The 14932-nt window shown below is 37.7% G+C and overlaps 1 protein-coding gene across 1 annotated transcript in view; it reads left to right on the top strand.

Moving 5' to 3' along the window:
- Window positions 1-1049: 1049 nt before the first annotated feature.
- Nha1 (Na[+]/H[+] hydrogen antiporter 1) overlaps window positions 1050-14932 on the top strand; it is a 103971-nt gene continuing 90088 nt past the window's right edge. The window contains exon 1 of the mRNA XM_076388791.1: window positions 1050-1139. Coding sequence (XP_076244906.1) covers window positions 1114-1139 — 26 coding nt within the window. The 5' untranslated portion in view covers window positions 1050-1113. The remainder of the gene's footprint in view (window positions 1140-14932) is intronic.

The raw sequence follows: 14932 nt of genomic DNA, 5'->3' as shown, positions 1-14932 counted from the left end.
TGATTCTTGATAACGCTTTCACCTTCATGAAACATCAACCGCGTGCATACATAACACGTTACACATCAAAGTTATAAAATTTGTTTAAAAATGAAAAAGTAAACTGTACAATATGATATTCCACAACACTTCTCATTTTCAAAATTGAACAATATTACCACAGCACGTACCAGTCAGTTCAAACTTTCCAAACCAGAAAATATTTTCGATAAAGCCCAACGAACCTACCACGATCATCATTTCATATTTAATTTACCAAAAAATGCCAGAAATGCGTACAAAAAAAATGAAATAAAGAAATATTTTCTAAAACAGTATTGGGATACCTCTGGACAGCACAGCGGAGAGTTTGACCATCGACGCAGGTAATGGTCACATTTGACAAACAGATGTTTTATGACCCCTGCGACCGGGTCTCGAAAGGAAAATTCCGAAGGTCTTCGAGGCGCATGTTTTCCATCACCCAAAACAGATTGGGGCTGTTACCAAGGGGTACCATCACTCCCACCAATATACAATTTAACAACCAGACCTGGTCGTCCAGGGTAGACAGAAAAAGGTCTGTAACCATCTCGTGAGGGCTAGTCCGATTTAAGCGTTGACGTGAACAACACGCGTCGTACCGAGTGTTATTTAAATGAATCCATTTCTGTTGATTTCTAAATATTTTCCTAAATACACAATAATCCCACAACAGTGCTTTGCAACACGGTCGTAAAAAACGACTCACATTTAGTGCAAGTGAAAATTTACATTGGAAACAATTGAAGTGTACAGAGTGGGTGGTTGAGTTAAAGTCGATCCGTAGTTATCACGAAGAAATATTTCATTGGTTAAGGGAATCGATACCGCTATAAGCTAGAGGGTAGGTATACCAGCCGCGTCAGTATAAATCGCGCCAGCAGGTCGAACGCTATGCCCTGCCATTCCTCGCGAGCCACCGTTCTGGCCACCAAGTGTTCCGCTTCATTTCCGATTCGCACGCGATCGAAATAATGCGTTACGATCCCTCTGTGCAGATTTCAGTTGGAAATTTCGTCGGTATTTCGTTTGGAAACGCGAGATCCTGGGCTCGAGAGTGCGCGTCCCGTCGCAGCGAGCTGAAGGAGGAGCATGGTCTTCGTGTGGACAACGGAAGAGTGAGTACTCAGTATTTATCGATATTGTTCCTCTATTATCACTGGTTATTTACATGACTTGGCGAAAGGGAAGGCAACACGAGGCGACTTCTAACGTGGCTTTTGTCGCGTGAATATTTAATGTGTTGGTACACAATTTTTTATCACCTTTCAGGCTTTCCTATTTCTTTGAATATATCTTTTTTAAAAAATAGAAAAGAATGAAATTTCGTAGCTCACGATCACTGTTGTATTTGATGTTTTGTATGTTTTGCAAAGTTTATGAATGGTAGGATTTATTTATTATAAAGTGTTTAATGTAATCTAGTGTCGATCACCAGTGATCATCATGGCAACCAAATATTCGCATCCCTGCAAGACAGTTGTCAAGATTTACAAATTTTTAAATTCTTGAGATAAGTGATAATTATTTTGGAATGTGTAGGTATTGTTTACAAATTATTCATTTCAGCCCACGTTGTTAAATTATTATTAATTAGTGATGCTTCGTGTCATAGACATCTGCTAAGGAATTGTAGGAAGGAATGCTCGCTATATTGCCTTCTGTTTCGCATTCTACAAAGCGAATTTGAAATATTCAGTCGTGTCTGTCGAGAGAAAGTATCCAGAAGCAGATGGCGCGCCAATGGCGGCGCTGAATTTCAAATGGCTCGTACATGCGTACGACAGCCCCATTGCTCGCGATTGAATGCTCTGAATATTTAACGCGTTCTTTACCATAAAACTGCTTCGACTTTCGTACGTACCTACCTGTCTGCGCCTTTCGACACCAATCAATCAAATGAACTTTGTCATAGCACAATGGTCTATGTCGAAGGAAAATAATAGCCGAATACGTAAGTGACTTCAAGAAACTCGAAGTTAAAGGGAACTAAATTTTTAATCTGTAAAAAGAAACTGAGTGGAACAGAGACACTTTTACTTTCAAATATACATAGGGTGATACGAAACCAATATAATTCATTTTAGGTGGTCGAATATTCTTTGACCTTTGACTTTTGCTTTATTCATAAATATGGTGTTTTAATATTCATAATTTTACTTTACGTCGTAAAAACTTTTTGAAGAAAATTATCGTAATCTTTAATCTCTGTTTCACTGTTTACCATCTATTTTGAGTTACTTTTAAAATGTTTATTTCCTGAATTTCTACCAAACTGCTGTTATCGCTATAATTTTTTTTCTGTATGTGAAATTTTTTAGAGAATTGTCATTGCCTGAAAAATTACCTGATAGTCACGTAGGTTTTTAGTAATATCGTTACATGATCCCAGTGGTATTTCGAAAAAGCTCGTCGAATCTGGACCATGTGTTCGGATCAGGATATATCTTATGAGAACTTACTATCCCAATCGTGTCACGTATCGAATTCTAGAAGCGATACTCCAACTTCGTGTTATATCGACTACCACTTTGCTTCCAATAAATTTCACTTACTTTGAACCTTCTCACCCTTCAATGTACATACGCTCGCAGTATGTGCGAGTACATAGCATTACACAATTTGCTTCAAATTCTTACTGCGCCGATATTTTCACTCCCTTATCGTTATTTTTCGTTCCCATTTTCGATGCATAACTTCTATATCTATTCTAAAATTACAAATTGAATTTTAATATTGTTTCTAAAGAGTTGAGGGAAGTAAGCAATTCTTTTTTCTTTCTTACCATCTACTAATATTACGAGCTCTAGAGATCTTGAAATACTTATTAAAAAGACCTAAAGGTAACAATAGCATTGTTAAATCTCCAAACTCCACTCTTACAGTAAGAACAGCCTTGTTAAATCCTCAAGCTCCACTCTTATTGATTCTCTTAAACTCAGGTCTGTTAGAGTACTTCTGTAAATTCTATAGTAGACTTCAACAACTTCACCATAATATTTTTCCCTTGTAGTACACTCAGACCCTCCCCTCGGATACTCCCATCAGACTCGACATATCTCAGAGCTTATTTAAATAATAATTCCATACGAGACAGGGGGAGAGCAATCGACCATCCTCCAAGTGTTCTCGATAGCATCTCTCCTTCCACATAGGGGTCATCCCCAGCTCCGCAGCCTCTCCTGGAGTCCATCCTTCGATGACCACCACTTGGCTTACGATAATTCTATTTACTATCTTCTATTGACCCGTACTTTCTTCGCTGCACCAAGCGATTGCACGTCGCTGGCCAGACTCCTGAGAGCTGTTCCACTCGATAAGGTGGGCGGGAGGTTGCTATACAGAGGAACACCGCGGAATATTGCGATGGGAAATTCGACGTTAGATATCGGCGAGTTGATAAAATGGAAATGCAGTAGGCGGCAGCCAACGAAGCTGCTCGAACCTTTCGCTTTTTTAACGGAACCGCGAGACTTCTCGAAACTTTCGAGGTAAAAGGGATACCCAGCTCGAAGCCCGATACACCGAGGCTGGCGTCGAGGCGATAATAGGGCAGCCGTCGAATCGAATATTAAGTGTCATTTACCTCGCAAAGAGGGTAATTTCGGCTCGCGAGATCGTTCGCTGGGGAATTGCTTGCGGTTTTGTTCGCCACCGCTTCGATCGTCGTTTCGAAAAAATAAGCGGCTGAGGAAACACTGATGGCTGGCGTTAGGCGATATCGGCCAGTGCTGGGCGAGATCTTGGATACTGGGGACCTGGCTCGAATAGGTATTCGATATTGTTTAGAAGGAGTTCCATTAAAGGGCGTTTCGAAGACGGGGTGGGGTAACTAGTCTTTATTGGTAATTGTATTTTTTGTTTGTGTAGGTATCAGTGTTTGGGTTCTTATGTTTGTAGACTATAGACTGAGGTTGATGCTTATACGAATTCATTTTTCTTATAGGCTTAATTGAAAATATAGAACTTAGCTCATTAAGGCTTATAGCGTAAACGTAACATTTCATTGACTATCTTTTTTTCCTTAGGAATGTTGCATTGAATCTGCTTCTTCGGGCAACACTTTTATGTTGCATTTACGCAATTTTGGGCCTTAGGGGCTTAATAGAGACTTGTTTCTGAAATATCTATACTTAAATTCAAAATTTAAATTTAAAATTTAAATTAAATTTGAATCCAAGTTTAATTTTTTGAATCAAAATTTAAAAGATTCAAATTTCTAATTCACTTACTATAAATTAAAAAAAAATTTCTTTCACAGTATTAAACACTTTAGCTAACGTTAATAGCAATTAATTTTCAAAAATTTGAAACGCGTTACTCTGTGCTCCATCCGTCCCGCAATTTTATCTAAAGAGATAATTAAATTTCACGCGCAAAGAATTCAATATAATACCGCCACAAGTTATACGCAATTATAGGATATTAAAACGGCTGAAATTTGTTCAGTTTATTCGAGTAATCATCATGTTATTAGCGACATCGACATGGCAAATAACATTTCATTTTCACGTGAAAATCACGAAATTGGGCATTGGTACTCCATTAATGATCGTTGCGCTATTAATAACATCTAGCTAATTCAGTGCTTCGTACGTTGAGTACACGATTTACCAACAGTTTTGAAACGGTTCATTATTTTCGAGGTTTACACGAATATACCTGAACTTCTGTTTGACGTGAAACGTATTTCAGGCTCTAATTTGGTGGGGTACTGGACGACTAGGATTTCGTGGGCAGCGATTGGCGTTTTACAAAATGAAAAGTGAAAAGGGTTTCCAGCAGAAAGAACGATAATCCGCGGACTTTGAAGTGAACACGAATTGAGAGAATGGAATTGAATTTTAGGCAAGCTGAAATGGCAATGACAGTATTGTGATATACAATGGGATTTGAATTAAAATGAAAATAAATTTTTGACGTCGGTGAGATTCCTTGAAAATAATAGAAATAATTGTGGCTGCACCCTCGGGAACAATTGCTATTGCGTTAAAACCGCGCCGCGAATCGTCCACGTCGAAATAAGCGGAATTTTTCGGATACAGTCGAGTCAGTGGCCGTGCAGCACGCACTGGGGTGTTAAAATCGATAATTGTTTGGCAGCCGTGTAAGCTGCAGCATTTTAGAATTCGATTTCCATGAATTTACGCGTTATCGATTGTACATACGTGCGCGGGTTTTCGGGCTGAGTTGTGCCAAAAAATGATTGAAAGGGGACGAAGTGAATTTTTGGTCTGAATTGACGAGGTGCCCAAGGCACTTTGTGTTGGGGCGTAATTGGGAACAATGGGGCTGTTACAAGTTAACAAAAGTAAAGTAACTTATGACAGGTAGTGACTACTGTAGAGGTGAAACAGTTTGGGTGAAATTCTTTTAGATAAAAATTGGAGTATTATTTATTGGGAATAAAATAGTTGAAACTTCATTTAGGATTATATCAGTCATATTACATTTCTTTCTTTCTATTTTGTTATATGTAATAGACATGCAATAAATAAAAAATGAATACATAAAATTTTACTCCTGTTATCGCTAACTACTTTGAGTAATCTTGTAAAATTGAGAATTTGAGATGGTCATATCGACTCTGGGGAGGAACAAGAGCAAGTTATGAACTGTCTTTGGTGCGGCAAGAAATTCTATTAAACTTTATACAGGTCAGATAACTGAACAAAAGCAAGCTTCCATCAGCCATACTTCGTATTTTCGTTCTGTCTTGCTGAAACTTGTAACTCCTGAACAATTCTCATTTTACTATTCACTTTATTATCTTGTATTTATAAATACGAACTTTCCAAACGTATTGAATACTGACAAGGTAAAATGAGAAGTAACTGATAAAGCAGAAATACGAGGGAATATTGAAATATGCAGAAATTATTTTTTTAACTCTTTATTCATACAAAATATACAATTCTCATAACTCCAATACTTGCAGTAAACGATTTTTTAACCAGCAAACTCATCATAATTTACAAAACTGTTTTATAGCTGTAATTAAAAAATCACAATTAATTTTTGATTGCATCACTTTTGAAGTACATTTGCAATACGTCCTAGCCATAACATTGGACCTTAAAATCTACTCAAAATTGATCCTAGAAGTTCTGCTAAGCCATTGGCTTCATTTACAGCCACTTTTACGACCTCACTGTATTTCATCCATCGACTGTAAGCATAACACGAAACGATCGCGCAAAACGTCGCGTTCCAAGTGGAAATTCCTCGAGAATTCGGGCATAGCTGCGAGTACGTGAATCGAGTGTCGATATTGGCGGAAACTAGCCCCCGAGTCTGGCGCAAGGAAGAGAGGCGGTCAGAAGGGCGGTTTGCCATTTGTCACCCTAATACTCGAGAACGGCGTGCGAGCGCCGTGGAGGATGCGCGGGTGGCGGGATGAAACCCTGTCGCAAGGGCATTTCAATCGAATATATCTGGGTTCCGATGTAGTTCTATGGGCATTCGTGCCGTGTTAAGTTCTCAGCCCGCGTGTACAATCTCGCTATCTTGACGGAACAGTGGCTGCAGGGCTTTCTGGACGTGTGAACTACAGTCGTGTCCAAAAACTTGTTACTCAGTAGCTTTTACTTAACTTTTACTTTACTTTTTTTTAGTTTTCCTAGATATATTTTTTTAGTTTTCCTAGATATATACAAACAAATATTTGATTTTTAAAAAATCGTCAATATTCTCAAGCACCCCATTTAAGAAACTATAGTAATCCATACATTGGTCTAATTTACTGTATGTTATTATTATTACATTACAAGCTACATCAAAAGATATTAATACTCTATGAATTCTATTTTATCTTTCTCTGTCATTAAAAAATAATTTCGTACCTTTTTTAACCATATGAAGCTAAGAAAAGTAGAGTCAGAAACTTTTGGAAGCCACTATACCCTGCAAGATACTTCATTGATTAGAAGAGACTACTGTGTCCCTTCGTATGCGAAAATCGAATGTCGTATTAAGATGGGAGGATCCTGCTATCCCTTTTTAGGGATCAAGGGACGCTGGTAAATCCATATAACGCTACTAGGGGGATGTTTCAGGATATAATATATTTCTATAACTGTTCCAGGACAATATTGAATTCTTTCCTTTTTCTCTTTTTCTTCTTTTCGCTACTGGCGAGTTAGAAACGTCCCATGCATTGGCATCACGAGGTATTGACTATTTATCCATTGTAAATGTCGCGTTTTTCTGTCGTACTTGTTGCTGGAACTCCCTCTGGCCGAATGCAAAAATTTCACTGACGCTCGAGTGACGGAGGAACTGACGATATCGAATACAAATCCCCCGTGTTTCTCTAAACATGTGTCGGGAGTTTCGAGTCGATGGATGCGGAACAGCTCGCTCGGAAAAACGTTCCAATTTGCTAGACGTCGTTGACATTCCAATGAGAAAAGTTATTTGGCATATGGAATCGTTATGGTATTAGGTTTTTCTACGAGCCTTTCCACGTTTCTCGTACGATGAGAAATGAGGCGAGTTAAAGACATAGGAGAATGAAATTAATTTAAGTGCATTGTTACGTGCTATTTTAACTGATATTAGAATTTCTCTATTTCTGTTCTAAAAAATGGAGCCTTGTGTTAATTGTTTTGAATTTTATGTAATTCAGTTTTTGAAATTTATCAATCAGCGTGTAAGCTTCTTTCAATCGGTTAGAAAATATCTTTTCAATCTATTTAACACTATTAGTAGAGTATTCAGCTAAAATTCAATTGAAATCGCTTTTAGAGCCTCAAGAGAAACTGGTTCCCAAAGTTCGGCAGTTCTCCATATAAAATGAGCTCGTTTGTGGATTCCCTTAAACCATTTCCCACGAGGCTTTCAGCATAGGCACCCTGAAGCTCTCACATACGCAATTTTCTATTCACATACTTTCGTAGAGGCCTCTGCCAGAGGTGGGCACTACTGATATAAAAAAGTATTTAAATAACGATTCCAGCGAAAGATAATTTCTCTATTTATTATTTGAAAATTTTGTCGACCTCAATTATCTTTCTTCAATGAATAACAAATGAAGATTCGTTATTTTTTATTCGAACTTCGACATTTTTATGTAGACAAAATTTCACGCCTTTCACATTCCCCAAAGTTTCAGTCTCTGGAATTTTCAGGTCCCCTCAGAACTCATAAACACATCGCTTTAATTACGCCCAGAGATACGAGGTCCCCGCGGTTAGCTCGCGAATGAATTTTCTTCGCTCGTTGCAAAGTGACGTCGTTGAGACTCTCCACCTAGAGATCCAGCGACATTCTTTCTGAGAAGATTTCGGAACTGCCACTCCCATCGTCCTAATGTTTTTCGTTTTCAAGCGCAGGGGTATTCCGTGTATCGTTAGCGAAGGGAATCGAGTCTCTGCCTTCGTCTCGAACAGCTCCCTTGAATTTTTCTTCGCGAGGGTCGAAGTTTCTTTCGCGATGCTCCCACTTTAACCGTTCTTTTACTTTGGCAGCGGACTTTCTTGCGCGTTCTTTCCGTCGTTACACGGATAACGGAAATTTGTGTTCTTCAAAGTTCACCGGACACGCGTTCCGCGTAGCACAAACACAGCGAAATGTAATTCGCGAGGGGAACTGGAAAGTTTAATTGGCCGATCAGCCTCTGGTGGTAGTCTGGTAGTTTGCCGCCCTGGCGAGTTTCAGCGGACTTCATTGCCAAGTTCCGAGAGTGGCTCGATGTGCCGTGGTTTTTGAGTGTCTTTTTAGAGGAGGTACCAGACCTTGGAGTTCGTGATCGATATTAGCGTGGTAATTGCATAGACTTCTATACAGGATGTTAAAAAAAAGTGCTTCCAGACTTAAGGATTTATAGTACTTAGCGAGAGGAGTAAAAAAAGCTCTGAAAATTTGAGATGTTTATAGTAACGTGTATGTAATAGATACTATGTATGTGTAGATATTTATATACTTGTCAGTTTAGTGCATACTTTCTAGGTACATTCGTTCTGTAACTACACATGAGGAGTTAGCAGTCTAGTGTATTTATATAAAAGATAGAGGTCTGTAGGTGAGAGGCAGAGATAAAGCTAAAAATACAGCTAAGTAGTTGAGCTAATATATAGTGTACTCGAAGTCTGATAAATTACCTTAAAATTAATGTGATCATAAATAAGTGTCAAATTGGAATTTTCTGGTACCCAAAATCAAATATAAAAAAGATTGTTCTCCTCTGTGTCAGTGTCTAAAATACAACGGGGATTAAGATCTTAATATGTACGAGGAAAATAGAAAACTGTGAAAAAACAGTCCCGCGAGTGTAGTCCTCGTCAAGGCGCTATCAGAGAAAGCCAATGTGTCCAGTAAAACATGTCAAACAGGGTGGATAGACACGAGGGTCAGCCAATATGAAATATCACGGTTTTGATTGCGTTAAATTCGTTATATCTGCAACCCAGCATTTCGCTGGCCTCGGTTGATTGAAATGTTATTTCAAGCAATGACTTGTATTTCTGCTATAACCGCATTTTGTCAGTGACAGTGGAAAGGGGCAATGTGTTGGATAGCCCGCGACAGAAAATTGCTGTTCGGTTGAATAAACGGGAAGGGATTTCGAAGCTTCCATTCACTGCACAGTTTGAGCGTTGAAAGACATCCTGAAGAATATTTAAATGAGAATCTCGATCCGTAAATCTTGCAGCGCGGGAAGCCGCATAAAACCGTAAACGCTCTTTTCTTGCCGCATTGCTTTCTCCCCTGAAGGAAATTTCACACTCCAGTATCAAACTTCTCTGATAAAAACTGTGCAGGGAATATTTTTGCTAGAACTGCTTGCCACAGCGTTCCTGTGGTAATTGATGATGGGGACTTTGACACTGTCTTTGATAAATAAGGATTACGATATCTATTTTCTACCATTTATTGGGCTCAGATTTTAGGTGAACTTAATTTCCATGAGAATAGAAAATAAGTTCAAGTGTACTTAGCTTTAGGTAGTTACAAGTTTTACACAAAGTAATTTTTCTGTTTTCGATTATCTGACATTCAAGAATCTAGGTGTTAAGGGATTCAGGTGTTAAGAAGTTAAGGGGTGTGGGTGTTAAGACGATCAGGTGTTAAGACGATCAGGTGTTAAGACGATCAGGTGTTAAGTCGATCAGGTGTTAAGACGATCAGGTGTTAAGACGATCAGGTGTTAAGACGATCAGGTGTTAAGACGATCAGGTGTTAAGAGGTTCAGGTGTTAAGAGGTTCAGGTGTTAAGAGGTTCAGGTGTTAAGAGGTTCAGGTGTTAAGAGGTTCAGGTGTTAAGGGGTTCAGGTGTTAAGGGGTTCAGGTGTTAAGGGGTTCAGGTGTTCAAGAATTCAAGTTCTTTTTTACAGTTTAATACCTAATTTCTACCTTTTAACAAACTGGATGTTTAATGCAAAAGAAAGATCGTTTAAAACGCTTTAAATAAACTTCAGGGTGAGTAATTCATTTCTCTGGCCCTTCCATTACATTTCAGCTTTTCATATTTTTTAAATTGTAGAGCGTATGATACTTTTATTGCCAAAGTGACTATCGTAATATGTAGAGTTTAAAGCAGATATAATCTTCGTAAGCGCAGTATGTATATTAATCACACCAGACTGACGCTTTAGTGCTCATAAATATGCAATTTTAGTCTCTGAATATTCTAGAAGTTTATTAAAAATAAGGAGAAGGCTTTTCCTCACTTTTCAAAAAGTTAAATTTTACTACGTGCTCCGAATCGGTGCCACCTTTAAAAGGATGCTACTGCATTCCACATCGATCGAAAAAATTCTTCTGTACGATAATTTCAAGATCTAAAGTATTCTAAAGTAGAATAGATATAATAAAAAGAAAATAGTAGACACAAAATGTTATTTTACCAACTTGAATTATAAACTTTGCTCTGATTTTTCATTGCCCATAAACGTCACGCGAAACAATTTAAAAAGAATAACGAAGGCAACGATCTTGAAATATATTCGAATCGCTTTAAAATGCATATTTCACTTACGGGTGGGGAATAATGAATAACAGATAGCTGGGATTCAATTGGCGTGTACGAAAATATATGGTAAATAAATTTAAAGGATAAACGAAATAACTCGTCGAGCCATTATCGTTCGCAAATATAGCGTGGATGTGTGCGCACGTCGGAGTCTCGGCTTTAATACAGGAACCTCGGCGAATCAATGATTTATCTCTGACCCTATTTGAAGTTTATAATCATGGTGCGGGCGGTCGCGAATGATGTGTTGCACTTTAATTCAAACACGTTATCAGGTGCAACGTCAGCGACGCGGATGATGTCATACAATTCGATGTTCCGCATATATATTGCGGTTCGCATCCCATAATATTGGAATCACGTTTACAAGTAGGCTCTCGATGCCATGGCGAGAAGAGGAAATACAAACATGGTGGCTTTAACTTAATGGATTTTCGCATCTTTAGACATATCTCTGAGGCTCTGGGTAAAATTATGAAATCACTTTGCAAATGAAAAATTGTGAATATTGAGATCTTCTGTACCTACATTTTTTCGAGGTATAATTACATTTGATATCGAATGGGTAAAACATTCAATTTCCAGAGACTCCTCAGAGTAACTAATATCTTTTTATCATAGGTCGCATAAAAAGTACTTGAAGTCGTTTTGTAGAAATTTTGCTCGTCGAAAATCGGACGTGTAACTGGCATGTTTTCTTGAGTAATTATTCAGTTTGGTCTCACCTTCTCGAGGGACGTAAATCTCAATGAAAGTGCGTGGAAGATTATCTGAAAATTAAAATTAATGGAGCTGTATTTGCATTTTCATACCGGTGGAAAGTTCAGTCACGGTGAGACTAGCGAACCTGAAGGAAGCTTTGAAAGGTTTATCAATTTTTTGCATCCGAAGGCTAATTTATAATAGTTCTTGCGGGGGTGGTCGTGTTTGAGGTGTATTCTCAGTAAGTTGGGTTACCATGAATTTTCATCGACCGAATAGATTAACATCTATTATATGCAGACTTGAACGTAGTGATTTGCTCAACTTTAATATTTATTCAGTAATGTAATCTCCCTTCTGCTATCAGTCTGATAAATTATCAGTCTCTCTACAATAAATTGCACCAAGAATTTCCATTCTAATGATATAATAAAACGATCAGAGTTTTCCCTCAAATTAACCTGTCTCATTTGTCATTTGACTGTCACAGTTTTTAATTTAACTATTAATAAAAGAAATACTACCTCGAATTGAAACAATCTTAAATTCATACTGTATAGAAAGACTCTAAATCAAGACCCAAAAATTGTATTTTGTTTATATTAAGTGTCACAAATTGGGTGTACACATTTTCAACAATCACTGTAGTATATTTCTCAAAAAGATGATATGAATAAATCCAGGCCTAAGAGAAGAACGATTTATTCGAGTCAGAGATTTCGTACGATCTCGGCTTCGTTGGCAGGCAGACTCCGTCAGTGTCAATTAGCCGTCATTATCGTGGTTTCAACGTAACTCGCAGGAAGGAGAGAACTCGAGACACGCATTGACGACGGAGAAGGTAGGGATAACGTCGAGGCGAATGTAACCGAGATTCTCTTCGTCAGGAACATCTCTGTTCGGTATCACAGGAAGCACGTCGTTTAAACCCTGAAAATTAGCGAACGATAATTGGCCTTTCGATCCACTGACGCGGAACGTTTCCAGCATCACGATAATAAAGAATATTACTGTCATGTGATGTCAACAATGCGAAGGAAGTGTGAAGTGATTAACTAAATGATCGCAGCTTGTGTTTACTCTTTTCCAATCTTCCATGGTGTTGAAATCAGATGAGGATCTCGTCATTAGCAAAGTTGAAGCGATTTTAGGGTGACCTTGAGATGACCTTAAAGAACAAGTAGATTGGAAATTTCGATGGCTTCATTTTTAGAAAGTAATAAATTTAATTAGAGCAATCTTCTTTGAATTCAAATATGTTCTTTTTTTATTTCTTTATTTAGTAAAGTGTTTTGAAGTAATTTTCATCTGAATATATATCCTCACTTGCCTCTCGCAAGTAGAGATGATTATATTTTCATAAAATTAATCGAATCTCCAAGAGTGGAAGCTTGCACTCTAAATGAAACAAAATTTAGAATTCAGTTTCTTTTTCTCGCGTTCTCTTTTCCAATGAAAGGCAAGTGATATTTCACAAAAACTAGGACATTCAAATGGGGGCACTGTGTACTTCCACTTTTTATACTCCAGAAATTTGTATTACTTTTCAGAATCATCCCTATGATTTTTCCACGTGCCAGTACAGTTCTGAAAGAAAAAACAAAACGTAGATTTGAAAGAATCGAAAAATCATTGAAACTAAGGGGAGTGAACCAGCCTGAAAGCGTTTCAATTATCGTTCACCGGAATTCGTAGAGGTAGCCTGAAATGCTAGCTGGTACGCGTGATAATTGACCCGTGAACATTTTCCAGTCGCTGCGATCGGAGCACATGCCTCGACGATGCGTGGCTCCGTATCGTTCTATCCAACATCGAGGAAATTATTATCCCAGGTGGCATCTGCACCCCTGGAATAAGTCTGAAATAAATGCTGGAAGTCGCCAGGCTGGAACCGTACGCTTAATGGAATATTTTCCGGAAGTCTGGTTAGCGTTTGACTCGGAAACTCGCTATTTTTCCCTTGGCAAATGTTCCTTGCGTTAAGTGATAATATTTTATGAAAAAGCTGCGAGAGCAAGGGTAATATGAAACTTAATTGTAAGAATGACAAGTGTAATTGGAACACTTGGCCAAATTAACATTATACATGAATAGGAAAATGAATAATTTTGCAAAATAATTTCACACGAAATTCCACCTCCAATTAGAATCTAATTATTGTTACACAGAGCATTAGTAGGTTCCTGAATATCTCTGCTTTTAAAAATGTAATTCAAAGCGGATTGCTATATTCTTATTTTAATGAAAGAAAGTGAACGTATAATGCGATAAAATAAAATATGTCGTAATTGTGGGGGATTGCAAATTGTGCATCCCTATTCTCGAAGTAATTGGTTCTTTAGTGATAAAGAAAGAAAGGGAGAAGAAAGACACAACAATGGAAAAGTGAATAGGCGAGTGGGGAAAAGTATGCAAGAGTTTCTCGCCTCGCATAATTTCTCGCTTAAGAGGTTAATAAACGCGTTTCTCGTTTAATGAGGAATTCGTTAACTGCGCCACGCGTTTTCGCATTTCTGCATGCCCGCTTAAGTGGAAGCATATTTAAGAAAAGTTCATGTTTATACTGCTTATTTATTTGTGCATGTTATCCTCTATTCAGAACAGGAGACGCATGGGACGCGATAAATGGATATCCTCTAAAATGCCACTAATGCTATAAAATATTACCAAACAGAGCTCGTGTTTTAGATGCCACGTTTTTTCCTGCAAATTTACTGTTTCTGCTTGGAAACATTGTAGAGATCTCTAATTCACTAGCTTCTTGTTTTTTTCAGTAGGTATTCCTGTAATCCGTGTTTCAACGCAGCTAGGAACTACGTATAATACTTTCTGCTTTTCGTTTGAGAAGCTTCTTTAATGTTTACATGTGGGAGAGTGTATTTTTACGAAAAGTTTTTCCTTTGATATATTTCAGGTTTTTGTAAAAAGATTTTACAACACTCATATTTTTGCGATATACAGAATCCCCACACTAAGTTTGCTATTTGCTTGAAAAATATCTAGCTTCAGTGTCTGAGTAAATTGTTATAACACATAGCTAGTCACTAATTTTTTAGAAAGGCAGAATTTCTTTGTGTATCGGATACTGGAATACTTTTTTCAAGAATAGTACAAGATTATTTTGAAATAAATTAGGTTACCTTTTACTATTTTTCTGTCTAAAGTTTACGTAAACATTACTAAGAATTCTGGATAATGCAGCTATTTTTAATACTTAGCTAATTATTTTGTGCAAGT

This window comes from Calliopsis andreniformis, chromosome 12 (assembly GCF_051401765.1).
Source record: "Calliopsis andreniformis isolate RMS-2024a chromosome 12, iyCalAndr_principal, whole genome shotgun sequence".
Classification (NCBI taxonomy): Eukaryota; Metazoa; Arthropoda; class Insecta; order Hymenoptera; family Andrenidae; genus Calliopsis; species Calliopsis andreniformis.
Note: the sequence above shows the minus strand (reverse complement) of the source record. Positions and strands in the feature narration are given on the sequence as shown.